General features: G+C 39.9%; 1 protein-coding gene across 25 annotated transcripts in view; it reads left to right on the top strand.

The window, feature by feature from the left end:
- Positions 1–20,207, top strand: part of gulp1b (GULP PTB domain containing engulfment adaptor 1b) — a 344,780-nt gene that overhangs the window by 254,269 nt on the left and 70,304 nt on the right. For all 25 annotated transcript variants that reach the window (XM_048534120.2, XM_048534121.2, XM_048534122.2 and 22 more), the window contains 2 exons: positions 8,562–8,660; positions 17,166–17,303. In XM_048534120.2, coding sequence (XP_048390077.1) covers positions 8,562–8,660; positions 17,166–17,303 — 237 coding nt within the window. The remainder of the gene's footprint in view (positions 1–8,561; positions 8,661–17,165; positions 17,304–20,207) is intronic.

Here is a 20,207-nt window from a genome sequence, read left to right as displayed (position 1 = left end):
AGGATACTTGCAGAAGCAGAAATGAACAAGAGGTTATATTTTAATTCAACCTGCCAGAGTGAGCAGTGTGGTCAGGCGGCTAGATACTAGAATTGGTTGACAAAGTGGGGTGGAGGGCCATTTCTACAATGCTTCTACTCGGTGCCATTTTAACTTAATGGTCACTTAGAAAATAGTGTTATCAAGGTGATGTATTGGCTCAAATACAGATCTGAAAATGCACAAAAAAAACCAATCTTCACAAAAATCAAATTTTATTTTAATTTTCTGTACAAACATGAATAACTTTGGCTAGAGTTGACTAGCTCAGTGGCTAATTATTCAGTCAAGAAGTCCAGAATCGTTGTTATTAGGAGTGAGACTGGAATTAGAGGATAGCTAAATTATACTTATGGAAATCACTCAGCAGAAACAAGATGTTGGAGCATTTTAATTTGTTGCAGCTAAAGTTGAGTCAGGGAGATTAATGCCCTTGCTTCTAAAAACACAATTCCAAAACCTTACGCTCAAGTGAGTTTAGAACAGTGAGTACAGTAAGTAATTATTTTAATGAAAGGATGATGTATTCTATCCCATCCCGTAGAGGTACATGAAAAGAAAATGAGTTGCCCGACTGGACCTGTTAATCAGTTAGTCCTGCTTCTGTGCAGATCAACAGAACGCAGATAGGATAACTAACTAACTGTACCTTTAACAGCCTGGAAAGCCAGCAATTGTGAAGTTTGACAACTGAGAAAAGTAATCAATGTGCATCGTAAATTGTTGCTGATAGTTATTATAAAATTTGCATTGAAAATCTGAAAATAGTTTTTAAAAAAGGCAAGTTTTCTCGGATTCTCACTTTCTTTTTGCTGTTTCATATTTGATTGTATGTTCTAATGTTGCTTCAACAAAATAGCACCATTGTTGGGGCAGTTTCATTATTATTGTGCTAGATTTAGTTTCTTGTATTTCACAAGATCATTTTATCAGGAGACTAGTCAGAAACTTTTGAGCTAGCTCTTGAAAAATCTGAACAAATAAATTAGAAAATAAACAGGATAGAGTTTATTTCTTCCAGAAAGTAAATAAGCTATACACTAAATTGTGCAAACATATTAGCTCAGAGAAGCATAATTTTGAGCTCGGATTAGGAGGATATCTTATGCTTGTTATGGATCAGACCAAACGCCCTCTAAATATAGTAAGGAGATAGCCAACCCCCTAACATTTTTCTTATTTTAATGGCAAGTGCCAGATGTTGCATTCTGGATGCAATTCAATTGGTCAAACTACTGGGCTTGAAGCAAAACACACTTTATTCATTCACCATAGCTAAGATACAACAAAAGAAAGAAGGAAATGGAATAACCTAGCTCTATTGGGAAACTTAACAGAATAGAAGATTAATTAATGACTAAACAGTAATTGTTCTAATATAGTTACTTCCCATAAACACACTCTTGGCAAAGGCAAATTTGGTAAAATAGATTGTCTCATGTGCAATTCAAGTAGCAGGAAGAGAACCCCCAGTTTTTACCTGAAACAGAGAAAGGGAAAACAGCTTCCAAATCCAGCTTCATGACTCCAGCAGCGACTGCTACTGAAAAACTAAATCTATAAATCCTGGTTCTGTGGAAGCTTGACCCACCCATTCCAGCTGCTTTTGTTGTTCTAACTTTGAAAGAAAAACCCAAAACCTCACAAACTGCTTGCACTGTTGGCTCTGAGTAGATTTCTCAGCGCATTTCGCTCAACCTTTCTTCATGAAAAGACCAGGGCAAAATATACCTCTTAAAAACAGTATCTTCATGTGCTGATTGCTGAAAGTATTTAGAGCAAAGAAGCCTTCACGATCATCTATTTGTTTTATGCCTCTTATTCACTTTTACTCATTTTTCCCATTTTCGGGAGAAATGGAAACACAACAATCTTAAGCATTTTCAGCATTCTCTGATTAAATTAAACTTATTTTTATAATTCCTCAATTGTAATCAAACAAGGTTCAGGAAGCTTTGGATCAGTGTTGTTCCTAAACTGCATTGCTACATGTTGGCATAGAAGTTCCCATTCAGTACATGCACAGATTGACCATTCGAGTTGTTGTATGAACATGGCCACATGAAAGAAATTAAAAACTGCACTTAAACCAGATGTTCACTGTGAAGAAAATTAGAGGATACATTTTCTCAGATCCACTGGTTACTATCCATAAATAATTATCCCTTCTGTATGTCAGGAATTTGTTTAATCTGTCTTTGAAGAACCATTAAGAATGAGTCTCCATCACTGTCCTCATATGTAGATCACTCTCTGCAAACTTCCAGACAACCTACTCATTTCCTGCACTGGTCTGTCTGTCATTCTGTCTCTGTTCTGTTATTGCTCAACTCTCACGTCCTTACAAGAAGAAAAACTGTGGGCTGTCTGTTGCTGCTAGTGGCCTCCTATCATGGCTCTACTTGTCGTGTAGGATTAGTAATAGCTCAGATTGAAGGCATAGAAATTGAGCAGGTTAGCAAACCAGTGATCTCCATCATCATTTACAAATAGGATATTGTGCACATTAGTAAAATAAAACAATAAATGTTTCATAAGATATAACACTGTAGCAGTAGTGTATTGAACTTCATACAATAAAATAAGATAGATTTTGAATTCAGCCTGTACATAACTAAACCATCATAATTCTGTGGTGAGATTTATTGAGTTCTCAACCACATTGCTCGATCTATTATTCCATAACAGATCCAGTAATCGTGGACTGGAATATCTAAAAGAAAATGAGGATGTCCGCCTACTCCAAATAAGTGTTTCTCAACATAATGGAGAATTAAAAACATTGGTACATACAATTTCACTCTTCTTAGAAAGAGGTAAACAGTGAAGGGATTGTCCTATGAGGAACGGTTTATCAAATTGGGTCAGTACTCATTAGCGTTTAGAAGAATGAGAGGTGTTTTTATTAGTCTTTACTTTGTTTGATTTTTGTGCAGTAAAACTCCATTGATCCAAACTGAAGTTTGTGGCTTCATTGTTTAGGTACTTAGGTTTTTGAAGTTAAAAAGATGTTGCCTACCTCTGCTAAAATCTTCAAAGTATGTCTGTCTCAGAAGGATTGGCAATGTTTGAACTATTTCTGTTTCACTTCTAAAGATTGGACAGTTCCAGAATGTGTTCTGTTCTTCTACAGAATACTTGTGTCACAGTGAAAGTATTTTTATGTAATTGACTTGAAACATAATGTTTAACTTCGTGATTTCTTGATAACATCTAGTTTTAAGAATGGTATCGAGAAGTAATGAAAATAATTTTTAATGAAGTTAAAAAGAAATTAAGAGAGGCTCAGTGACAAGAAACAGGTTGCTAGAATGAGACTGATGGCATCCTGTAAGGAGTGATAATGGGAACTGCAGATGCTGGAGAATCCAAGATAATAAAATGTGAGGCTGGATGAACACAGCAGGCCCATCTGATGAAGGGTCTAGGCCCGAAACATCAGCTTTTGTGCTCCTGAGATGCTGCTGGGCCTGCTGTGTTCATCCAGCCTCACATAGCATCCTGTAAAGATCTATGTTGGAACCTCGGCCAATTACTGTTGGCTAATTTAAAGGATGGGATAAAATCTAGATATTTGAATATGCTAAAAGTGTAATAATTAGTACAGATGAATGCACTAAATTAAAATGACACGTTGATGCTTTAAATGAATTGACAAAACTAGAAAATGAATCTTATTGCAGGATAATACGAAGTCATCCACTTTTTTTAGATTGAAAGAAGGTAGAATGGGTTATTTTCTAAACATTTTAGTGAAAAAAAAGTCAAAACAGTAGAGACCCAAAGACACTTGGGAATCCAGATACACAAATTATTAAAGTGGCATCAGCAGATTCAGGCAATGATCACAAAGGGCTAATGGAATGCATTTTTATATACACATGACTGGAATACAAGGGATTACAAGGCATGCTCAAGCTATTCAAAGACCCGGTTAGATCAGGCCTGCAGTACTATAAGCAGTTCTGGGAATCATACCCCAGGCAGGATTTATTGATGTTGGAGGGAATATTTTGGGAAATATGGTTGACGTATTTTCGCAATGGTTCAGTTCTTAAATGAAGTATTGAGATCAACTTGTCATTAGACTTGACAGCAGATAGGAGGTAGAATTTTCGTTCCAAAAATTCCATTATATGGTATTTTTCTTTTAAAATAGAGTAATTTCTTTTTTCAACTAAGTGTGTAGTAGAAGCAGAATTGCAGTTATAGCCAAAACTATGGATCTAGAGGACAATTGTTAGTGGTGCCAAAGGCTAATGGTTATTTTTTCCTTGACCTTTCTGTAAGACGATTGGCCAGTGCAATGGGAGATGTAGTTCCAGTTTTATCCTCCAGTATAAATAATTCACATGTGGTAGCACAATACATCTTCACTGGAATGATGCTACAGTATTGTTACAACCAGTCTTTGGGCAATGTTCCATAATTTCATATGGTTCCAGATAGGATATTTCAAAGCATAAAACTCCTGGATAGGGAGAGGTCAACTGGCTTCACTTAGTTATTCATCCAATTCTGCATTCAAAGTAAATTGATCGACGATTCCTCCTTTGTGGATATGTTTCTCCTAAGCTTTACATTATATATTGGCATTAAAGGCAGCTCAGAAAAGATGTGCCAGGCTGATTCCTGGAACTTATCAAGAATATTTAAACAGGTTGGGCTTTTATTCATTGGAGTTTTGTAGAATCTTACTGAAACATATAAACTTGTGAGGGGCTTAGCAGGGTACATATTGAGAAGATATTTTCACTGGTGGAGGAATCTCAAATTCTGGCACATTGTTCGAGAATGAGGAGACACTCATTTAAAACTGAGATTTTGAAGAATATATTCTCCCAGAGGGTAGTGGATGTCTAGATAACACGGTGTGGAGCTGGAGGAACACAGCAGGCCAGGCAGCACTAGAGGAGTCGGATAGCTGACATTTCGGGTTGGGACCCTTCTTCAGAAAAAGCTCCACACTGTGTTATCTCTGACTCCAGCATCGACAGTTCTTACTATCCCTGAGTGGATGTCTAGAATTCTCTTCCCTAGAGAGCTGTGAAAGTTTGATCACTGAAAGCATATAAAAAGGAGGTAGATGGATTATTGAAAAAGCTGGGAGATGAAAGCTATTATGAGCTGACACAAAAGAGCAGTTGAGGCCCAGGGCAGATCAGCTGTGATCTTATTGAATGATGAGACGGGTTTGAAGGAATGAATGAGCTACTCATGGTCCTGTTTCTTATCTTCTCTTCTTCCAGCGTTTTTAGCATCGAATACCAGTGCATTACTAACAGCAGGGATGTTACAAAATAAATGAATTATGAATTATCTAAGTCCATGTAAAACATCCAGTCTATTGGGTAACTAGAGCAGCAAAATAAAATTGCCTATGTGTTAATTTTGGTGCGAGCTGCCATACTATTCCAAACAAATGTAAGACCCAGAGATAACAAGGTATAGAGCTGGATGAACACAGCAGGCCAAGCACAATGGGTCTAGGCCTGAAATGTCAGCCTTCCTGCTCCTCTGATGCTGCTTGGCCTGCTGTGTTCATCCAGCTCTACACCTTGTTATCTCAGATTCTCCAGCATCTGCAGTTCCTACTATCTCTGAAATATATGTAAGACCCACTTTGTTTGCCTCCACGGGTAGTTTTAGAAGCTGAGAGAGTAGTGGATAGAAAACGTGCCATACTGAAGCAGTATCTACCCTACTTAGGCTGCTTCCAAAGCTAATTGGTAACTAACTACCTCCATGAATGAACTTTGCACCTTTATTTATTTTATCAACAACTATCAGTAACTGAGATGCAGCAATAAAAGGACATGCTAATAATGAGCAGTGATTTCTTTTTATATTTTCTAATCAGTGTGTTAAGGGATGTCATTATGCACCTCTGGAGGAAGTGAAACTTGAACCTGGGCCTCCTGGCTCAGAAGTAGGTACACTATCACTGTACCACAAGAACCCTTATGATGGTGGCCACGATATTTTCTAAACAACCTGTTCAGAGATGTAATGACACACCTTTGGAACAACTGGCACTTGATCCCAGGCCTCCTGGTTCAGAGGTAGGGCGACTACCTCTGCAACACCAGAACCCTCAACATGGTAATGGCCATTGAAACACAGTTTAGTAGTGATCAGGTGGACCTCATAATGAAAATGGCAGGACCAGGTTAAAAAATAAATTGGGAGAGGAGTTCATCAGGGCAGCCCCCTGCCTAGCCAGCTGTATCCCCTGAGTATAGAGCCTTTCCTGTGCCTCTTGTGGAGGACGTTGTTGGGGCATGTTCTGCGAGGGCTGGGCACAGGCATGGTCCTTTCAGCTTACAGTGACGACATGCTTCTCACTTTCACCAATTGGCCTGACCTGGGGAGGATGCACGAGTGCCAGGCAGTGTACTCGGTGGCATCTTCAGCCAGGTTCAACCAGGCTAAATGTTCCAGACTCCTGGTCAGTCCATGGCAAGTGGTCTTCCTGGCAGACCAGTTATGGGGGTTTAGCTGGAATACCCTCCATTTGCTCTATCTGCGGGTCTACCTTTGCCTGGCTGAGGAACCCTGGCCGGGGACGAATTGGCAGCAGCTGGAGGCCAAAGTCTCAGCTCGCCCAGACCACTGGACAGGGCCGCTCAGAGAGCTGTCAAACGGGAGTCGAGTGCTGGTCCTAAACCAGCTGGTGGCCTCCATGTCATGGTACCAGCTGGTCCTTTTGTTCCCACCTCCTGGTTTTGTCGCTGACATCCAGAAATTGTTGGTTCATTTCTTCTGGGACAGAAAGACGCACTGGGTCATAGCATGGGTTCTAAATCTCCCAACTGGGGAGGGCGGTCAGTCACTGGTGTGTGGTTGCACCCAGATGGCGAATTTTCACCTTCAGGCCTTGCAGCGACACCTTTATACTGAGCCTCCTCCTGGGTGGCGCACCCTGGATATGTATTTTTCCACCAGGTGCGTCACCTCAGCTACAACACACTGCTACTGCTCATCGACCGCGAGGGCTTGGAGAGCACCGTCAGGACACTACATGTCTTCTACCAGATCCTGATCTGGAACATGGTTGACTTGCGTCGTGATAACAAAAAAGCAGCTTAGTGGGTGCTCCTAAGGTGCTGCTTGGCCTGCTGTGTTCATCCAGCTCCACACTTTGTTATCTCGGACTCTCCAGCATCTGCAGCTCCCATTATCTCTGACTGGCGTCGCACCTACTCTCCGGCAGGGGTGGTGGCCATCGTCAGGGAGCCGCTGCTCAGGAATCCGCACCTCCACAGCTGCTGGCCGGACTGGCTGCCGGGGTGAGGGGGTGGACGTGCTGGGTGGTGGGGGCCTGGGCTGGGTGCTGCAGCAGGAATTGGCCGTGGCAGACGTCCAGTTCACAGCCACTGTCATTTAACACCTTAAAATGGCAGTGCTCCGACCCAACGTTGTGCACATATTAGAGGATGCTCGGGTGTGCGCTGGGATCCCATCTGCATGCACCCCTGCTCGGACAGAGTTTCACATCGGCCCCAGAATCCTGTACCTCCTCTGGGAACCTATGCCCCACATCCTGAACCGTCTCTGGAATTTTACTTTGTGTGTCTTTTAAAGATGTAAAATAGTGGGTCCTGTACAGACTGGTGTTGCACGCCACCCACCTCTTCTCCTCCATCCAACGCCCAGACACACCTTGGTGTGCCCATTTGCCACTGAGCGGAGGGTATCTCTACATGGAGCGCTCTCTACATGGGAGTGCTCCCCCTATCCCTGTATGCAGCCCCATGTAACCGTGCATTGCAGTGGTTCATGGACTCCCAGCCCAACTGTCTATTTTGCAGCGCTGCAGAGTCCGTGGACCATGTGTGGGTGTTTACCGTCACTTTTCAGTTCTCTTAAAAACCTCCTTTTGTGTTTCTGGCTGCACTTCAGCCCCACACTCCTGATCTTTGGGCATCGAGGGCGGAGTACGTTGGGTTGGTCAGAGGATCTCCTCGTGGCTCTGCTCCTGGGGCTGGCCAAGCTGGCCATTAACGGGACCAGACAGTGGGCTGTGGAGGGGCTATTTAGGTTTGATCCCTACCTTCCCTCTGACTTTTGTTTCCACATTGGCATTGCCCTTGGGGGCTCTGCTTGACGCTGGTGCTTTTGTCATGTGGGTGCTTTTCCTGGTGATGGCATGTTAATAAAGATATTTTCACAGCTTTTTTTTTGTGTCTCATGCCTAAACACACAAAACAAGGGTGCTTATAAAAAAGTAAATAAGTTGTTTTGTAAAACCAAAACCAAAATTCCCCACACAGCGAGATGTTCAAACTCATTTATGTTGATTGGTTTTGGATTCAATCAAATTTATTAGAAATGAGGCTTCATTGTTTATGTACTTTTTTGTGGATTTGTAGTAAACAATTTTGATATAGTATCCGATTTTCAGATTACGATTTAAGATAAGTTTGTTCAGGTTGTCAAAAAAATTCTCAAAATTGTTGTTTTGAGCAAATTAATTTGGATAATAGCAGTCACAATTTTGACTTTTAACTTTTTGTTTTCAGTTTGCGAGGCATATAAAGAAGTCCGAGGGTCAGAAGACTCCCAAGGTTGAATTACAAATCTCCATCTATGGTGTAAAAATCTTAGACGCCAAAACAAAAGTAAGTCATTCTTTGATTTTGGATAATTATTAATGACCAAGCACTTAGACAAATATATTTACAACATGCATTAAGTTTTAATTAAAAGTTAAACAGCTCACTTTTGAAAATATTAAAATCAAAATAAACTCAAATTTATTGTATTTATGCAGCAATGCAGGGTGTATTTGCATTTGATGTAACAAGCAAATTTTGATTTGGTATATGCCATAAGGAAGGGCTGTTCATAAGACTTGCAGTGAGTGAGGGGTCCTGTTCAGGAGCAGTGTAGGTCAGAGGCCACAGCTGGTGTAGCGGGCATGGGAAGGTTGGAAGCCTGGAGATAATTGGAAGCTGTTTGCACGGAAGAGATAGTGATGAGTCCAGATCGGAGGATGTAGTCGGGAATCAGTTGGAATTCTGATGTTCAAGACTTTAAGTCCCTTCATCCCAGTCACCACCTGACCCAAACTCACCTACTTTCTGATCTGCTTCTGTAACCAGAGAACTTGTATGACAAGGCCAGTTCAGTTTCTGCTCGCTAGTAACTCCTTGGATGTTGACGTGAGGGCTTTGGTGATGGCAATGCCACTGAATGTCAAAGAGTAATGATTAAATTTTCTTCTGTTAGAGATGGCTATTGCCTGACACTTGTGAAACAGGAATGTTCTGTGTCTCTTGTCTGCCCAAAATTGGATAATTTATGCATTTGGACATGGACTGTTTCACTGTCTGAGGAGTTGTGAGTGGTGCAGAAGATTGTGAATTCATCAGTGAAGATCCCAACTTCTTAGCTTAAGATAGATTGAAGGTCATGGATGAAGATTGTTGAGCTTGGGGAACTCCTGCAGACACATCTAGGAGCAGAGTTGATTAACCTCCAATAATGACAGCCATATTCCTTTGTACCAGTTATGATTCCAACCAAAGGAGAATTATCCCCTTGATTCTCATTGACTCCAGTTTTGCTTGAGCTCCTTGATGTCACACTTGGTCAAATGTTAAGGGGCACTGACTCTCACCTCACATCTGGAATTCAGCTCTTTAATCCATGTTTGAACCAAGGCTGTAATGAGATCAGGAGATGAGTGGTCCTGACAAGCCCAAACTGGGCATCGCTGAGCAGCTGCTGCTTAATAGCATTGTTGATGACACCTTCACTGATGATTGCGAGTAGACTGATGTGGTGGTAATCTCAGAGCTCTGCACCATTTCATCGTTTAAATAATACATTTAGATAATTTTTTCTTTAAATAATTTATTTTTCTTCCTGCCAAAGTGGGCAATCTCACAGTCTCCCTCATTATACTTCCTTGCCAGATCCTTGAATCATTTTACCTTTCTGTACCTGTTTGTAATCTCCTTGCATCCTCTTTGCAACTAGTTTCCTGCCTGTCTTTTACTTGTTAACAAATTTATCAGCCAGACCTCAGCCCCATCATTGAAACCATTTGTGTAAATCGTCAGAAGTTTGGGCTCCAGCACTGATCAGTGTGGCATACCACTCATTGCATTTTGTCAAGTAGAAAGTGACCTATTTATGCCCATTCTCTGCTTCTAGTTAGCCAGTTGTTGTTCTATGCATTTCAACATGTTAACCCCTACTCTGTGACCATTTATGTTCTTCAGTTACCTTTGATGTAGCACCTTATCAAATGCCAGCTGGAAATCTAAGTACAGTGCATCCACTAGTTCCCCTTTATGCACAGTTCGTGTTACTTCTTCAAATAACTGCAATTAGTTACCGTGATTGCCTTTCACAAAATCATGTTGATTTTAGTATGATTTTACAGATGAAAAGTTTGAAAGCTACTGTTGGACTTCTCCCGCTATCATCTCTGGCCCAGTTATTTTTCATTTGAAGTGAAATTTGAAATCCTGTTGAAATCTCCACCCCTCATCTTGCTAAATGCATGACAGGATTGATAATCCATCCACATTGCCTTGGAGTCTCAAGACTTGAAAGATTAATCTCCCAAAAGTGGCTGTATACATCCCAGGTAACAATAGGGACCACACATTACACCTGAGAGTAAATGCATGAAGTCGGTACTGTTGGCTCCTGTGAGTCTGCCTCTCCCTCGCTCTCCGTGTTTAATGTATGAACAGTATGACAGCAAGCAGTTCTTAACTCCCACCCCCCATGTTTCCTCAACATTGTAGATGCCAATTACAGCAGTTCAAATTCCTGAAGAAACTGAACCATTTTAAGCTATTAAACACAGAAGCATGCCATTTGAACATGGTAAATTTCCTACACATTAATAGTGAACAGTTTGCCGAAAACAACATTTTCTAACAATATAGCTCTCACAGTGAACTTAATGGCAACTTGTATTTTCTGCGAAGCACAGTGATTGGAGTCTACTTATTTTTATCATTGCTTGTTCTACTCAGCTCTTAACAACTGTTACGTATAGAAACTATGTGTATAACAATAAGTTCATTTTGTGATCAAAAATGTAAATTTCCTGAAAATCTGTCATAATTTTTCTACAAAATATACTACTTAGTCTCCAGGTAATAAATACCTGACAATTTTTTTTTCTGTTGAGCAATAGATGTGTAACAACACTGAGTCAGATGTGCATTGTCAAACTTAAGCAATATGTCGTTGGGTACAAGTGGTGGACACTGTTAAAAAATTCACTGCTGTTTTTCCTGTTTGATGCATTTTCAAATCTTTTACCTTAATAGGAAGTTATATTCAAGAGGGACAAAGAGCACAGCTTGATGAAATCCTAACATTTCTACATTAAATGTGTTTGGGTTTTATCCCAGGTTTCCTTTTGTGATTTAAAACTATCAAGAAAAATACTGTAATTGCTGTAAGTCTCAAACGTAAACACAAATGCAAGAAACACTCCGTTCTGCAATACATCATGAGACACAAAATAGAATGATAGATCACAGAAGGAGCCTGTTAGGCTTGTGTTGCCATTGATGGCTCTCTAGCCAAGCAATACAATTATTTCCACTGCTCTTGCCCCATAATCCAACCAATTTTCCCTCAATAGTTTGTGAAAGGCTTTCTTTTTCAAATATTATTATTGAACTTGCTTCTGCCATTTTTTTCAAGCAGTGCAGTTTAGATCACAACAATTACCTGTGTTTAGTATAATATCCTTATATCACCTCTGGTTCTTTGATTTGTCAATATAAATCCATATCCATTTGTTACGGACCTTCCTGTTTGTGATAACTCTGTAGTAAAGCAATCTCGTTATTTCCACCATTTCTCAAAATGGTCCATGGTTTTGACTTCCTCTGTCAGGATCAATCTTTAGATGTTTCCTTCTCTTTACCCGTGTTCACTATGGACATACTTAGATTTCTTTGTTTAATTTGATTTGTAATTCCAGAAATACAAGGTGTACTCACATTTAATTTTCCTGCCATCGGTTGGGTGTTACAGGGGCAACAATAGCTTCCAAAAGAAGCTACAGCGGGTCAGACAGAATCAGTGGAGAGAGAGCAAGCTAACATTTCGAGTCTCGGTGACTCTTCATTAGAGCTCGGACATTAGCTTGCTCTCTCTCCATGGATGCTGTCTGACCCACAGTGATCTCCAGCATTTATTGTTTTCAGCTTCTGCAGTACTTTGTTCCTCTAAAAGAGGTGGATGGTTCCACCATCTCATCGACATTAGTCATACAGCTGTGCAACATATTCACCTGCTTCACATGTTAGGTACCTTTTAACGTGGAAATTGTGGCTATAAAGTAATTGGGCCTTTAGTTGCCACTTCAGGTTAGAATCCGCATGAGTGCATTTTGACTATTTCCACAGTGGACCTGAATAAGCCTGCCAAACAGAAATAGCAAGCTGTTTTTAATTCGTTCTTGGGATATAGGCAGCATTAACTACATAATCATTTATTGAATATCCTTAATCGGTTTGGAGAATGTGATGGAGAACTGCTGCAGTCTTTGGGGCTATTGAATAAAACACTATTTACCTCATGCTGCCAGCAGCACAAGGGCAAACTTCAAATTGACGACGTTCTACATTGGTATGGTGAACTCTACCAGTTCGCAAGTAAGTGAGGACTCAACAGGAGCAACCAGGAACTCTTTGCTTGCACGTTCGAAATACACTGTTTAAATTTCTAAGAGAAGGGTCAAAACATGAAGGTACAGCACCCCAAGGAATTTTTGCAGCCTTGGGCTGCTGAACAGTAAATGAGGGCTGAAGTTAGGTAGAAGAATGGCGAATTATAAATGCTGCAATCGTATTAAATAAATGGATGAGATATTAACCCAGCAGTCGTACTGCAATCAGCCTAACAGTTCGAATACTTTGAGATACATTAATCTGGGAAAATGTTGATTGGCACTTGTAACAATATAGAAAGCCAGTAGGGACATTTTTTAAAGACAGTTTATGTTTGATGAACTTCATTTGATGAGTTTGATGAAATAATAGATAGTTGAGAGTTTTACAGAGGTATGGCCTTAGAAAAGGCATTTGCTGAAGTACCATTTAATGGACTTCAAAGCAAAGTTGAAACACTTGAGATTAAAGATGCACAATCTGCCAGGATTCAAAATTGATTAAATGAAAGAAAGCAGAGAATACTGGTGAATATGAGATAACAAAGTGTAGAGCTGGATGAACACTGCAGTCCAAGCAGCATCAGATTTCTCAACCTGGAATTTAATATGTTGTAGTAATCGCACCACACCACCCCCCACCCATCCCAGGCTTAGTGCTCTTTTTAATGCATATTAAAAGAAAATAAAAATAATTTCAATGTTTGAGATAACACAGAATGGGAAATGCTGTTAACACTGAAGATGATGGTAACTGACTTTAGGGGGACCTAATCTGGTGGAAAGGGCAGATGCATCACATTAAAAAAAATGAATGTAGCAAATTGTGAATTTAGTTTGATAGGAAGAGGGATAAGATGGATACACATTAACTTTTTTTTTACCAATGGGCACACCTCAGAAGTCTTTGATTTCTCTCCTTCATACCCTAATGGCTACATTTAAGATGCATGCTGAGAGAAAACGTAAGGACCTTGATCTAACCCTGTTAGACCAGTATCTGCTGGAATACAAAGGACAGAAAAAGAACCCAATGAAAAGGCTGTCGAGATGAATTAATCATTTATCTTAATGTATAATCCTGAATGAGATATAGACACTGCACTTGATATGATTAGTCATTCCTGGAACTGAATGCTCTGAGCTTGCAGAACAGTTTTTACTACTTTATGCTGAATCCATCCAAAATTACACACAACAGCACAAAGGATTGAGGAATTTTAAGTACAAGTTACATCCAGCATAGATACGTTTCTGTGACTTTTGTTTGTCCGATGCTGATTTTTTAAAAAATATGCCTTGCATTGGAAACTGGCACAGTCCACAAAACTGTCTTGGTTTAGTGTGTTTTTTTTAAAGGTTACCTATTTCCAGGTGCTTATGAAAATACAGCTCGAGGCGAGGCTGCAAATTTGCTCACTGAGAAAAATTAATCTGCACTAACTTTTGCATGAAATGACTGCCTCCATTTTCTTTGAACTTCTTACTGTCAAAAATGCTAATCATGTTCCACAATCTTTATATAGACAGATGAAGGGTGTGGAACATTTTAAAGGAACTGGGGAGGTGAAAATCTTGTAAGAAGTCATTTCCTCACGTTTTGACAAGTACGGTCACTCGCCTTTGTTTCTGATCCCCAACCCCAGCTCCTCAAAAAAAAAGTTGTTAAATTTATGGAAGTTGTGAAATAAGTAGCTGTTGGCTCTCATTGTTTCATGCTATTGTGTGTAATTCTTTGTTTTTATTTATTTATCTTTTACCATTTTCTCTGTTGGTTACCATTAAATGGAGTTGAGGCACTAGTGCTTGGGACTAACTTGCTGCTGCATCAATTGATTGGAAGAAAAGATAGGTTAGTCTGTAACTGCAAAGGATTTACATGTGATATACAAAGGAAAATGCCTCATAGAACATAGAACATTACAGCACAGTACAGGCCCTTCGGCCCTCAATGTTGTGCCGACCTGTCATACCGATCTCAAGCCCATCTAACCTACACTATTCCATGTACGTCCATATGCTTATCCAATGACGACTTATATGTACCTAAAGTTGGCGAATCTACTACAGTTGCAGGCAAAGCATTCCATATCCTTACTACTCTCTGAGCAAAGAAACTACCTCTGACATCTGTCCTATATCTTTCACCCCTCAATTTAAAGCTATACCCCCTCGTGCTCGCCGTCACCATCCTAGGAAAAAGCCTCTCCCTATCCACCCTATCTAACCCTCTGATTATTTTATATGTTTCAATTAAGTCACCTCTCAACCTTCTTCTCTCTAACAGTCCCTCAGCCTTTCCTCGTAAGACCTTCCCTCCATACCAGGCAACTTCCTAGTAAATCTCCTCTGCACCCTTTCCAAAGCTTCCACATCCTTCTTATAATGTGGTGACCAGAACTGTACGCAATACTCCAAGTGCGGCCGCACCAGAGTTTTGTACAGCTTCACCATAACCTCTTGGTTCTGGAACTCAATCCCTCTATTAACAAAAGCTAAAACACTGTATGCCTTCTTAACAGCCCTGTCAACCTGGGTGGCAACTTTCAAGGATCTGTGTACATGGACACCGAGATCTCTCTGCTCATCTACATTACTAAGAATCTTACCATTAGCCCAGTACTTTGCATTCCGGTTACTCCTACCAAAGTGCATCACCTCACACTTGTCTGCATTAAACTCCATTTGCCACCTCTCAGCCCAACTCTGCAGCTTATCTATTTCTCTCTGCAACCTACAGCATCCTTCGTCACTATCCACAACTCCACCGACCTTAGTGTCGTCTGCAAATTTACTTACCCATCCTTCTACGCCCTCATCCAGGTCATTTATAAAAATGACAAACAGCAGTGGACCCAACACCGACCCTTGCGGTACACCACTAGTAACTGGTCTCCAGGATGAACATTTCCCATAAACTACCACCCTCTCTCTTCTTTCAGCAAGCCAATTTCCAATCCAAACTGCTATATCTCCCACAATTCCATTCCTCCACATTTTGTACAAGTCTGTTTTTTAATCGGATGTGTTTAATTATTCTTTAGATTTGCCTTCATAATTCTCAAGCGAATTTGGAGAGGTAGTGGCACAGGTATAATGTCATCACATTGCTAATCCTTAGGCCCAGGCTAATGATCTGGGTGACAAGAGTTCAAATCCCTCCATTCCTGCAGATGATGCAATTGGAATTTGATAAAAATCCGGAATAAAAGATCGTTTAATGGTGCTTGTGTGAACACTGTCATAAAAACCTATCTGGTTCACTGTACAGTTTTCAAGTGACTGCAGACCTCAGTAATGTGGTTGTCTCTTAACTGCCCTCAGGGCAATTAGAGATTAGCAACAAATGCTGACCTACCCAACAATGCCCATATCACATGAATGAATAAAAACAATAGAAACATGTTAAATCTGTGTGATATAAAAGAATGATATTTCACAGTTACTAAATGATGCCCTCATCCACTAAAGGATAGCCAACACCGGTATGCTAATATAGAAGCCATAGCTTTAAAAATGTACTTACCTCTGTGTTTCACTGTGCCTATTGGTACAATATACTTGACTTCTTTCAAGGTTTGCATTAATGATGTCACACACAGATTAAGTGAGCCTTCCATTGTGTAACTCATTGTAATCTGGCACTTCACTGGGTGCTATCTATCAATATCCACTAACTAGTGTTTGGAAACTGTGAAAACAGTCAGTTACTCTTGAGGATTCTCCAATCTATTTGAAATCTATCCTCGCATTTCTGCCTTCTTTGTTGGGCTGTTTACCATCTCATCTGATGTTTGCAGTTATGGTGATTCCTAGTTGTGGGAAGGCATCTCAAGATTTTAAAGAAGCATCTCAATCTGGATGTGGGATTTTGGTAGGCAGAGACTGAACAAAGGGAGGTTATTTTTCTAGTCGAACAGAAGAGTAATCTCAGAATAGGAGACTGGGCTTTCTTCAAGAAGGTCATAGGAAAGTAAGAATTTGTTGCAGGTACATAATGAAGAAAATCTCCCGAAATGTTTTGCAGATTCCAGATCATACTCAAAATTGCACAAATGTTGAGACCAAATTGGTTGTTTGCAATTTCAATCAATCAGGAAGATGAATGTACTACGGGAACACTAATGTGCAACAACAAACATATTTTGCTCAAAAGTATTTTTGTAGATTTCCCATGTTACTGCTTCTGCATTCATAATTGAGAGGTGGAGAATCTGTGTGACAGAGATAGTTGAAGAATTATGGAGCAGGATGGTGCATTCTGGGTTTATTAGGTTTCATGCAGATCAAAATGAGATACATTAATTAGAGTCAACGAGGCATGTTAATTTGAACAGATGAGACTGGTTTCAAAATGTTCCCATTTGGAATCTATAAGGAGCAGTCAGTTCCTAAATACTAACCTAAATTAATCTTTTGTTACTTGTTATGTATAATTCCACAATAAAGGAAACAATTTCTGTTTACCTTACAGGAAATTCTGCATAATTGCCAATTGCATCGAATATCTTTTTGTGCTGATGACAAAACTGACAAGAAGATATTTACTTTTATTTGCAAGGATGCTGAGTCAAATAAACACATGTGTTATGTGTTCGATAGTGAAAAATGTGTAAGTATATAATACAAAGAACTGTTATCCCATTGAATAAACAGCTTAAAAAATTCCTATAGTTGAATGAGTGCAACACAATTTATAATTTACAACTGTAATTGTTAATATGAATAAGTTGAACATTTTTGCAAAATATGCAGTAAAATCCAGCATCTTGCAGATTCTAAGTGGGCATCCAAATGTGACTTGCTGGGTTCAGTCTTTTAGTTGTAGCTGCTTAAGCTTCATTGACTTCAGGAATATGAGAAAAGATGGGACTGTTGAGACTGTCAACTGCAGAAGCAGAAAGAGGAAACATGGTAGACCTGTGCAGCTTCAACAAAGTCGGAAAGGACACATGACTCAAGAGGGCCCTTTAGCCTGCAGCTCCAAAAATGGAACATTTGACATGAATATGATTGAGAAAAAGTGAGTGAGACATGCAGTCACTGACCGATGTCACTTTCTTACCATAAGACTTGGATTCAACAGCAGAGCACACATAGACCGGCCTGTGACTAGTGAGGTTATGGGTGGTGCTAAACTTAAGCAATAAGAGGCTGATTGCTGTCACCCTTTGCAATATACAGAAAAATCATTCCCGTGCTGTCCATACAACTGCCAAGCATCTCACTGATGTCTTTCTGCAAGGAGGTGGCAATGGTTTACTTTCAAGTGCAGGTTTTTGACTAGGAGGAGAAAATGTCTGGATTTTTCCCATGTATAATGTGCAATTAGTTGACTTTATAGGCACTGCTTTATATTTTTCTCCTTCGAATACTGGGTATGCTTTCTAATGGGAAGAAGTGTAATTGTCTGAATGTTTGAACAGAAATGTTTGAATGTAATTTGGCAGAGGTTTTAGTTCTTCTTACTGCTACTGCCTTTGAAACTCTTAATGTGTTATAACTGGATTAGTCTCCAAGAGGGGCTGCTTTTTACATTGGACAAAGATAATTTGACCAAGATATTCTGACTAGCCACTAAGTGTGCAATGACCTGACTATTAGTGCTGTGAATTTACCTGTTTTCAACCTAATACATCAAAAACATTCACTTCACTGTTTTTAACATTTGGATGTATGGGTGTGGTTTAATTAATACCTGTGGATTTGGTGGCAGGAAAGAATTTATTGAGATTGGTGGGTTAAGAGCTGCCCAGCTTCCTGCTTTTATCAGAATTTAGTTTTTAATGGGAAGGCTTGTGGACAGTCTGGCTGCACTGCTGCCAACTGAGAACCTTTGAAGGCAATTAAAACCCACTAAATGTCCGCATGGTGTCACCTCTTATTATCATCCAACATTGGTTGGGGTCTAACTGTGCATGGGGTCCAAAAAGCAGGCTCCCTAGGAGTCATCTACACTTAAAGTTTCCTGACCAAGTGAGCCAGTAATGGAAAGGGCAGACCTGAGGAGAGCCATCCTCCTGCCTTCCTACAAAAACAGCCTTACACCCCGCCCCTTTCACTCTCATCTGTGCCTGGGGCAAGCAACAGCCATGGATCTCAAATGGCTGCGGTCCTGGCTACAGCCACTGCCTCCCAGTGGCACAGCTAAACATGAAAGAGCTGCCAGCCTCGAAATGCTGAAGAGATGTTGAAGACAGTACTCCAACCTCCAGGCTCCTTTATCCAGGGGTAGGCTGGCCACCTCCTAGCTAAGTGGCTCATTGGCATTTCATTCAAAAGGCCTTGCCAAGAAAAGATGACATGATGCTTTGCATTAAAAGAAATACCATCCTCTATTTCAGAATTTAAATTGTTTGGTTATCTTAAATTGCCAGCAAAATTCAGTGACTAACAGTAAATACCATATCTGGATACTAATATTTTAGCCAATGGATAAATCAGCATAACAATCTCGTGGCTAGTTTGATAGCTGTGAAATTGAGGTGATGTTATATTCAAAGATAGCCAGAAAGAAGGCTCTGTTTAACCTCTTAAGATAACTTCCATGCAGAGCAATATTGTGCACACCTGGAGATGGTGGTAGCAAATAACCTGAGGATAGGTCTTACAGTTCCTCTCAGTACCAGTTTAAAGTGCCTACTGTCAGAACCCCTACACACATTCAAAGTGATTACCCTCAGGCTGGGCTGAAAGCATTGAAAATGAGATTTGCAGTAGTAATAATTTTTTCACTATTTCACAATTCACTACTCATGTAAAGGAGCCCAAGATTATGAATTTTCAATACTTGAAGCATCAGAAGTCACAACCAAGTTTGGAGTTAGGCTATGTCTTGTATAAAATTGTAAATAAACATGGGGTGGTTGGAGCAAGCAATTCTATTGCGGAAGATACTTGGTGACAGAAAATTGCAACTTCTAAATATGACTCATAAGACTAACGCTAAGTTCATCGCGACCCAAGTTGACTTCAGTGATTACACCACAAATTGGGACCAGCTGTCAAAGTACAATGGTGTTCCAAATGCTGCACAATGATAGCAAAGAACTTTGCAAAGAAATAAAAACTTATGAACTTGAAAATTAAAAAAAATTGAAATATTGCCTAATAAATAAATGGCAGAATGGTTAAACTAACAATAAGCTCTGCTCTTGCCATTAGGAAAGGGGAAAAATATCCAGAATGATCTTCAATTGTACACATATGGTCAACATCACCTGCAGACTAATCATAAGATTTGAAAAGAACATTATACTGATATAACTCTCCCTTCCCTACACAGAAACTAAGACCTATTGAGAAGGATGAGTGAATTCAAAAAGTATTTACTTCTAACTAAAACCAGATGGAAGGCTACATTTTATGCATTTTTATTGGTTTGTGGGTTTGGACAATTTATGACATTTCTAAACTAATACCAAAAATAAATCTTTAAGTTTCAGTTGAAGGAACAGAAGTAAACATCATAAATGGCTTTTAAAAGAAGACATAAAACCGGATCAAGTTACAGCAG

This window comes from Stegostoma tigrinum, chromosome 7, assembly GCF_030684315.1.
Source record: "Stegostoma tigrinum isolate sSteTig4 chromosome 7, sSteTig4.hap1, whole genome shotgun sequence".
Classification (NCBI taxonomy): Eukaryota; Metazoa; Chordata; class Chondrichthyes; order Orectolobiformes; family Stegostomatidae; genus Stegostoma; species Stegostoma tigrinum.
This window is presented reverse-complemented; position numbering and strand designations above follow the sequence as displayed.